Below are 10,167 nucleotides of genomic sequence, written 5' to 3'. Positions count from 1 at the left end.
AATGTTAATTCAGTAGGGGTGTATGTTACATTGGTCATGTGATCTCTACAGACAGTTATCTGGCACGTTGACCCCAGCACTGTGTCAGATAATGGATTTCTGAGCTAATTGTAAGCCATATTGTAATTTCCAATACGTCTGTCAATCACCAATGATAAATCTTCCATTCGGTATGTGATAATTAATATTTAAGGTGGTTTATAAACATTTTAAATGTCCTTTCCACATGGTAAGCTACACAAAAGGAAAAGTGAATTGGTTTTTAAACGGCAGGTGAAGGCGATATGAGAGACAGATCTACCGCTGTAGGTATATATTCATTAGACTACTGCCGTGTGTAATTGTTGGGTATGCTCCCGCCCCTCAGCCAATCAAATGACAATACCTTTCGGGTCACCAAAGGTCAATGGAATGTACTCATGCGATGAGAATAGGTTTGTCTGAGCACTATTATAACTAAAGAAACGCACATGGTTAACTGTTAAAGTTATGTGTACAGTTAACGGTACACCAGGGTGGATACACGCTCATAGAGAAGATTCCAATGATATCGGCGACAACAACAGGCATTAGGTATTCCTTAATATCAACCGTGGAGGAATTATCAATACGGATTAATAACACAGCTTTCTGGATTTAATATAAACACATATTGATTAGTTGCTGAGGTATATCGTACATAAAGTTACTAGTGACTCTCGTATGCATCTACACTACGCAACGTTAGCACTATATGATACTCCACCGGGCAGATGTTTGTGTCGTGCTTCAGAAAGTTCTATATCACGTTAATATCAACTATCGCTCACGTCTCAGTGAATGTGTAAGGGATGCTTTACAATGTGACAGTGTGCTAACTCTGTCTGTTTAATTTGAAAGTGTTTGTTAAAAGAAGGAAGTTTTATCTCGGCATACCATGGAGACCGACTTTCATAAAAACCCATACAAATGTAGACTTAGTGTATCAGTACCGTGCGGAAAAGGAACCCGATTTCAGAAAATCGTATCACCGCTAATGAAATGGATAGATCCGTCTTTCCAAATGCTACAAATTGTTGATGACAATGGTTGTGAGTGGAAGGAAAATAAGGAAATGACTAGTCCACACGTACCGAGCGAGGAAAATATAGTTTTGGTGCCAGCTATGACGGTAATGCTCTTTCTGTATGAGCATGGTACCATGTCGGCTGCAACTGTTCAGAATTATCTGAAGAAGAAACCTTGGAAGTTTCACCACAAAGTGGAATTACACAATAAATGGACTCCAGAGAGGGCTGTCGCTGCTCAGGAGTTTTACGGACTTGCAGACGACCTTCCTTTATGGTCAGTATGTCCAGTACATTGTGGAAATGAACATTTCCGCATATTATTCCATGTCAAGAATTTCCAGAAAATGATGGAGTTCTACAGATGTGTGACGGATATGGAGATAGAAAGTAGCAAACCAGGATTTTGTATATTCCAGCTGTATTCTCAACCTGGATTAGATATTCAACTTGCCCTAAAACAGTCAAAAAACATAAGACCATACCCCGTGCAGAATGCTTGCCTTACATTCCAGATCAAACACATCGACCCAATCAAGACATTTCTCGACTGTAATGTCGTAGAGACCGGTGACAGGACTTTCCTAGTTCAGGACCCCGACGGGAACCATGTTATTCTACAGGAACAACTAAGTAGCGGAATTACAACAGACTACGAATCTCGTGATTTGTTTCAAACTCGAGTCACACCTCCTGTATCCAAGCTCGAATCTAAGACATATTCGAAATCTCTGCGGAGTTCCTCCGACAGCCAGGACTCGGGACGGTGCTCCGATAGTGATATATTGTCAAGTGAGGTCGAACAAATCAAAAGTTACAATCGAGAGTGCAATAAATTTCCTTTTAATTCCGTTAAAAGGAGTCCAGGACCTGGACATTTTACTGGCGACGTTAACGGGTATGACAATGGATATGAAGTACCCGACAAGTATCGCCAGTGGGAGGGACAGACTCAATTAACTTTCGACACAGTCACCAGGAATAACAGCGAGTCTATGAGACGAGTGGAGACTCCCGTTTTCATATGAAACTGAACAATTATACCTGTCTATGACAGAACCCCCCTGACGGGTTCAAAGATTAACTATAAAAAAACACAAGTCGACACTCATATATTTGTGGTATTCACATGTGGCGTCTTTTATGGGGAGTTTCTATACGGAATTTTAGGATTATACCTGTGAGTGTGAAGGATACGATCGCGATAGGTAAATTTTTGTTTAGGGGTATGCTACACCACTTCTACTTTAGTGGTATGACAAGGTAACCGTGACATTAATATCTTCATTGGACAACAATAAAGAACTCCTTGTTAGAGATGCAAGACGAAACATGAGCAACATGTGCATTTTATTGTTCATTTATATCATGCTCAAAGCAAATTTTCCGTGTTAGCATACGAAATCGTTTTTAAAATTAAATCTAAATTTATTTAAATATCATAAAAAATATTCCTGAATCATGTTTACATAAGAAATATTTTCACACAATTTGGAATAGGCATTTGGACTAAAGTCGACTTTCTCATCGCAGACTATGTCTACAGATATAAATGTCACACTGAGTCCTTGTCATCCGCATTCTTCTCTAACAACCATATGAACAATACCTTGACTCGATATTGTTTTCTGTCCCCGTATGTGGGCTTTACGTGTCTACCTGTATTTTACACACGCTGCGGAGTGCATGAAAAGTACAAAGATTTGTCAGGGACTCCTCCCCTAATCATAGAGTACATTGAGAGTGTCAATGATGGCAGCTTGGGAAAAGAATTAATTGAATAGTGTGCAATATATCAAAACCCGTTGTAAATGTATACCTCAGCTGCTATCTTAGAGTAAACACAGTTTACACTTTGTATCCTATGTTTTGGTTTGTTATGCGCATGAGAACAGACATTTTGCAATTTGTGTACATTTAGATTGTTCTATTGATAATGTGTACACCGCAGATTTCCTTCTCATGCGTTCATGCAGTGAGAAGTGTGAAAGAGTTCAAAACACTTTCACGTTTGAAACAGAGTTATCCTGACGCACCGGCATTAATTGGAAAATAATAATCCAAGGTATAGTGTGTGTTTAACACTAAGTTACGATCTCGGTGCTTGGTGCGACTGAGTATCGTTTTAACGAAGTATGTATATCATTCTCATTCATTACTACTCGGCTATGTTACAGGAGCAGAAAAGTGTTTACTAATACACCCTATTTACAGATAAGAGTTTAAGATAATTATTAATGGATTTGGCTGAATTACTTGGTCATGGTTTTTAAAGTGTTAGTATTGAAAAAAAACTCAACTACTTAATGTCGTATAGGATGACAAATATCTAACACATTATAAAGCTTTCTTCATTGAGAGGGTAATTTAGAATAAAAAATGACCTTTGTGTTTCCAGACATTCCTGGGTAATTTACTTACACAACAGAAAATGGTGTATCACCGACTAACGCATTAACACTTTAATAAGTGACCTATACCGTAATGTTTAATTTTATAATAAGTCGTGAACTAGTACGATTTCACAGTAAAGTTGGATAGCTAATTAAATACAACAAATGGTCATTTGAGGGAATAGTGCAAATGAGCAGTAAAATATCGGGGGTTTTTTCTTTTTGTTGTACAGAAAGAATATATAGGAGGTCTACATGTTGTAAAAAGACGTTTTATACAGCTATTACTGCACTGGATTTCATGAGTTGATTATATTATTACAGTAAACAACAAAGATTTCATTAGTTAAATTATATTATGATAGTAAACAACAAAGATTTCATGTGTTAAATTATATTATGATTGTAAACAACAAATATTTCATGAGTTAAATTATTTATGATAATAAACCACAGAGGTTTCATGAGTTAAATTATATTATGATAGTAAACAACAACTATTTCATGAGTTAAATTATATTATGATAGTAAACAACAAAGATTTCATGAGTTTAGTTACATTATGCTAGTAAGCAACAACTATTTCATGAGTTAAATTATATCATGATAGTAAACAACAAAGATTTCATTAGTTAAATTATATCATGATAGTAAACAACAAAGGTTTCAAGAGTTTAATTACATTATGCTAGTAAGCAACAAAGGTTTCATGAGTTAAATTATATTATGATAGTAAACAAAAAATACAAAAATAACTATATGTGATCCCAATGCTATGACCATACAAAGGTTATTTCTTATTGTAGGTAGTATGTGAGGATGAACTAGTCAATCCTTTTCATCTCCTTATCCACATGTTCCCTATATATCACCATCCACACGAGATTAGCCTATTACCGTTCAACTCATTCCATTTAATATGTATCGTAACACAAACAAAGAGATGTTTATATCTTGAGATATGTATGATATAGACTCATCAGTACCTTATACAGGCAGCTAACACATTACCTAGATATATCTACCTATTATCTTACGTCCTGATGTGTGGGAGTCGGGTATTATGATTAATGTTCATGGAATTTGTTATGATAAATAACGTTATCTACAGCTCTATAAACAATGAGCACACGCCACCGATATTTAACGATAACAATAACCTGATGAGATTTTAATGGAATGTACATTTTGTAATGTATCTATTGTTTAATGTGCCAAAGTTTGATATTAAAATTAACAAATGAAACATATAACTTTGACTTGTTATTTCTTCTACCTCGTAAATTATACAAATACTTGGTGATTGCAATAACGTTTCAAAATGTCGGAACCTACACGATTATTAATCGATGTTGATGGATCAATTGCGGGAATTATTTTTTGATCTGATATAAATTGAATTCTTTTGCCTATTACGTAATGTACATATTACTTTTACGTTTAATGTTTAATCATTTACCGTATTTCAGCTCCGAGATGATCCATCAATATTGATTTGATTATTTATCGTTAGTAGCTTGAGAAACAGGCAGCTTTTCTTCACATATCCCCCAGTGTATCAGAGTGAATGGGTTGATATGATAAATAAAAGGCACTGCTATTATAATATTGGTTATTGCGATGCTAAATTATTTTCAAACCCCTGTTGAATTCCGCTAAGTTGATGTGATACCTGTGACTTCTTTTCAAGCCTATTCCGCCTTTGAATATCTTGAAATACATATTGACATTTTCTTACTCTGTTCTTCTTAAATGTTTAAGATTAAATATGACATTTATATTAACAAACTAACCTGGATCCTGTGCAAAGAGAAACGACAAAAATAGGAAAATACTAGTACGATATGATACTTATACTAAAAATTAAAAAGTTGGATTTTCAAGGTTCATGATATTTACTTAAATGTAATAACAAGGTTTTCCATCGCATCTGGTTGTTTTGTGTCAAACTATGTCTGTGGCTATTATCAATGAAATATTTCAGAAACCCATGTAGTTTAAGACTTAAGGCTTGAATAACAAATGATAAATCTAACAAAAATACAAAATAACATCAAAACATTATTCTAAGTATAATGAAAATACGTGTAATCTATAGTGGAAATAAACAAACAAACAAAAGTTTTTTTCTGGAAACTTGAAAAATATTTAAATCAATATGAAAATAGAGAAACAAATCTAAGAAGGATGCGTTTTTTTTATTATCAATATATACTTTCAAAGTTACCATATCTTCATCAATACGTGAAACCACCTAATAAACCATGAAAATATATTTTCTGACCTGATTTGGATTATCTTTTTACTTATGGCGACGGAGCAATGAACGTTTTCTATTTTTGTCTATTCTATTTTGAGTTTTAGTGTAATTTCATATCTTTTTTGCTATTTTCGAACATCACGATTTTTCGATAATAAAACAAGAAACATTACTTTTGTTGTAACAGTTAAATCAAGCAGATGTCCATAAGAGTCTATTCCGTAAAGCTGACATTCATTTATCACGTATAAAGTACATTTTATGAAAATAATTCAATAACTATGTTTGTGTTCTGTAAACCATAAGTAATTTTAATAGGTTATGTCAGGTAAAGTGGCAATTTATGCTGCCTTTCATCTCAAAAATTAAATTAACAACAAACCAGAGTCTCGTAATTACACTCAGAAATATCGACAAATTTACCACAAACAAATTAAAAACTGCAATAATATCTTGCAATCAATACAATTATTTATTTATTGCATATTTAGGTGATGTTGTACAAGCTTGGTGTTAATGCATTTTCTGTAATATCGGTGCAATTATCAATTATGGCGGAATAGCCGATTGGATTTGAGTGGATAATAATTGTAGACAGTTACAGTAACACGTCCAATGAGTTAGCCTCACGCGAGTCTCACGTGCGATTAAGTGGTCACTATCGAGGCCGATATCAACTTGGCACTAATTGTTCACGAGATGGGTTACACGATTGTTGTTCCATATTCCACACTATCCGCGATACTTCAAACATCATGTGTAGGCTATTGTTTGAAAATGTTTCGATAACAATAGCTTTTTATTGTCTTTAACGTGATACACATTGTTCTTGAAATCCGACGAGAAATGTAACGCAACAGAAACTATCACGGGCTTTGTTGCACCTGGCGTGGTTTGCATTCAGACAGCGACAGATGATAACCTCTTTTGTTTTTGTATGGTACCTTGTGTTCAACTTACAAAAACAAAATATTACTGACGACATTGCTGTGGAATCTGTCCACTGAATAATAGATATAGATGTGTCTTTTACCTAGTAAGTATTATATGGAGCAATGGCATTGTATGTGCTGTGTTGTATATAAGAAATTATCGTATGGTTTGGAAATAAAACTACCTCTATCCTCCTGATCAACGTTAACCTTGCTTCAGTTATGTACTTTTGTAAGTATTAAAATCATAAAATCGAAAATAAACGCACCAAGTAAACTTGCCTTGTTTACATCAGCGATTTAATCCGAGAAATCGGCAAATTATACAACATTCAAAAATTAAGATTAAAATCACGGTGCTTATACTTTTAATGATATATTGACAATGGAGTAAAATACGATTATTTGAATATCTTACAGTAATCTAGAAATATATTAACAATGCCCATAGCGGAGTGGAAGGAACACAAAGATTCCAAGAAACCAATAAACAGATGAAATGTGTTTACCTCAATCGTTATCTATTTTAACAACTGTATTGGCTTAATTGTATTACATTATAACTATTCCCCACTGATCTTCTCTTTTCGTCTGAAAAGCATGGGGTCTCAATAGTTTTTGTAGCATATTAAGGTCGGTTAGTTTATGCTAATGATTGGAGCTGTAATGAGGCAAGATACGGCATGTCTTCTTATCAGATCTTCGAGATCAGCCCTGACAATACTACACAACACTTGATTGATTTATCCGAATATCATTTATACAGAGCTTAGTTAACATGCTCGTTTCCCACCAGGATTCCCAACCATTTTATCGCCAAAAAACGCCTGTGTACTGATCATATCTCAAGGTCTTTGTCAGCTCTTTGTGAATCGGAAGATTCAATCTGATTCATATTGAAACATACCCCGAGTAGATATACCACTATAGGGCGGTTTGACTGGATGTGTTTAATTGTTAGGCATCTATTGTTCCCTATTGTTCTTACCTCAGGACACAATATACCTGGTACTGCCAAATTTCAAATCTTTTCATATATTGCAATTGTTAATTCAACACCCGCATACACAATCAATAAAAATTCTTACTAAAGCCATCAGTGTTAATCTTTGAAATATGACGTCATTGTTATGAAGGAGACGTGGTATCGATTCCCGCTGTTATCAGTTTGGTTATATTCAGAAGTGACGATACAACTCTGTATTTTAGGATTTCAGGACGAACGTTGAGTAAATTCATCTATTTCTGACTGAAGCGGATTTTATTTTATTATATATTATTATTTGTAACATTGTTACTTAAACTGAACGTTGCATGATAAAGAATTGCATGATCAATATTTTAATGCGTGATCAATATCTTGAAATAAAAGCTGTGATTTTGGATCGGGATAGAAAAGCTCTCGTCAAAAGGCAGGCTATTTATCGCATGCTAAATATATTTATAGTATCATGAGAAGGACATATTTGCACCTTGTAAATATGAACAGGTAGTAGAAACACATGTGTATGCACACGTGCAAACTTAAATCATTTGATACCATCAAAAAACAGAATATTTCTTTGACACCCTACTGTTTCAAATAAAATGTTCAGCATTAGCCAGTTTGAGATTTTATATATTCATGTCTAAAAGAATCCAATACCTTATACACATTAATGTTTAGCGCATGATATCATAGATGTTAAATTAAATCAGAGTTCGCCTTTCAACAAATGCTTTACAATATGAAGGTAACCCGAACCCATCTGTATTAATATTTCTGCTATTATATTAGATAAAGTGCTTGCCTAACAATGGGATTGTAGCCACCGGGCGGGAAGTCATTGTTTGCCTATTTTAACTATCCCCTCCAGGATCGGATACATTATCGAAACAACAATACTTTATTATTTATGTGAGAGTCCTAGGCGGGTATATCTATATACACCATGGCCGAAACAACAATTTTATACATTAAAGTTTACATACATAATCATTAGATAGACAGGTTTTGAAAATATTAATAATTTAATTTCTAAATATGATACTTATCCTCTGTTATAATAACAAACAATCCTTTACATTGGCCATACCAGAGATATCTGAGCGGAGAACCCTCCAGTTACATCAAAGGGAAATGCAGTAAAGCCAACAGCTACATTCTACGAAGTGATAAATCGCATGCAATTACGATTATATGCGTTGCATTACAAGCCTTTATAATAAAAATATCAAATAATGAAATCCGAAATGTGTTTAACATTACGTATATTTAGAAAAGTTAGGATATAATTTTCTATCAATTTTGTTTATTGAAACAGAAAGCTGTTGTTTTATCCCTTAAGAATCTTTATGATATACAGTTATTAACAAAATCATTGAATATCATTAATAATATTGACCTGTTTTAAAAGAAACTCTGTAAACACGAGATATGACATATGACAACAAGGTCAATTTAAGGTGACATATTTATCACACCTCCTTCACAGAAACGTTACACGGTAATAAACCATAACCTGACCTACATTTTATATAATCTTTTAAAGTACATACTATTTCTATCCTAGTCTAAATACATTTCTGATTTCCTTAAGCGTCGTATTTTTTCAGGTTTGGTTCAACACTTTAAAACGATGTTTTATGTCTAACTTTAAAAACCTGTGCGAGAATGTCATTTTATACAAACACTTAATCCAAGTAAGAAACCAAATGTATTTTGAAAAAGAAATATTGTTTTATATTAAATGATTCTAACTTCCCAGAGAGAGAAAAAAACAACAATATTTTCTATTACAGTGTCGTAATAGAAGTACTATTTATTGAAGTCTCTCATTTTGAAACATAACTGAAAAAACTGACTAATTTCCATCTTATGTAAAGAAAACCAATGTTCTCATAATAAGTTTTGGAATTTCCATTGTATAGGCATGTTAGTACAACCAAATTGGCCAAGAAATAGAAATATTATCAGATTCATGAAACACATATCTTATAAAGGTTGATATAAAAAAAAATTGAAACGTTAGTGATTTTTGGAATTTTGTTTTCATTAGTAATGTTTTAATTTCAATTTGCCAAATGGCTTGCTTTCTTATCAAATTGTACCAGCATTGCTGGTTTTGTTTTTAGAAGGAAAATCACACGTCATAAGACAATACAAACAGGTATTTGAATCAGGAAATAATCTTATTCTTTGGATTGGTCGTAGTGAAAAAGTAGTCTCAAATTCTGAACAAAAGAAGACAGTTTGACTCTATTTAAAATAAATGTTTTTTAATCAAATCTAAAGACCATAAAGAAGAGAATAAATCCGAGAATACATACATGTTCGAAGATACATGACGTCACAAACATCAAGTCGTCACCAACTTGATTATATTTTTTTTCAAAAAGTATCCGATAACTATACCTTAAAGTGAACAGTCGGGCAAGGATGGCTAAAGTCGGTAAAAAGGGTGTGAATGTATCCAGTATAATTTCTTATGAAATGGAAAAATAAAATCTCTCGTCAAAATCTGTCTGCGTACGAAGAAATTGATTTAAAGTTTGTG

The 10,167-nt window shown here is 33.5% G+C and overlaps 1 protein-coding gene across 1 annotated transcript; it reads left to right on the top strand.

Annotated features, from left to right (window-relative positions):
- Positions 1–443: 443 nt before the first annotated feature.
- LOC138329467 (protein FAM124A-like) lies at positions 444–2,904 on the top strand. The gene has a single exon (XM_069276488.1). The coding sequence runs from the start codon at positions 917–919 to the stop codon at positions 2,072–2,074; it is 1,158 nt and encodes a 385-aa protein (XP_069132589.1). The 5' UTR covers positions 444–916; the 3' UTR covers positions 2,075–2,904.
- Positions 2,905–10,167: the final 7,263 nt, after the last annotated feature.

This window comes from Argopecten irradians, chromosome 8 (assembly GCF_041381155.1).
Source record: "Argopecten irradians isolate NY chromosome 8, Ai_NY, whole genome shotgun sequence".
Classification (NCBI taxonomy): domain Eukaryota; kingdom Metazoa; phylum Mollusca; class Bivalvia; order Pectinida; family Pectinidae; genus Argopecten; species Argopecten irradians.
Note: the sequence above shows the minus strand (reverse complement) of the source record. Positions and strands in the feature narration are given on the sequence as shown.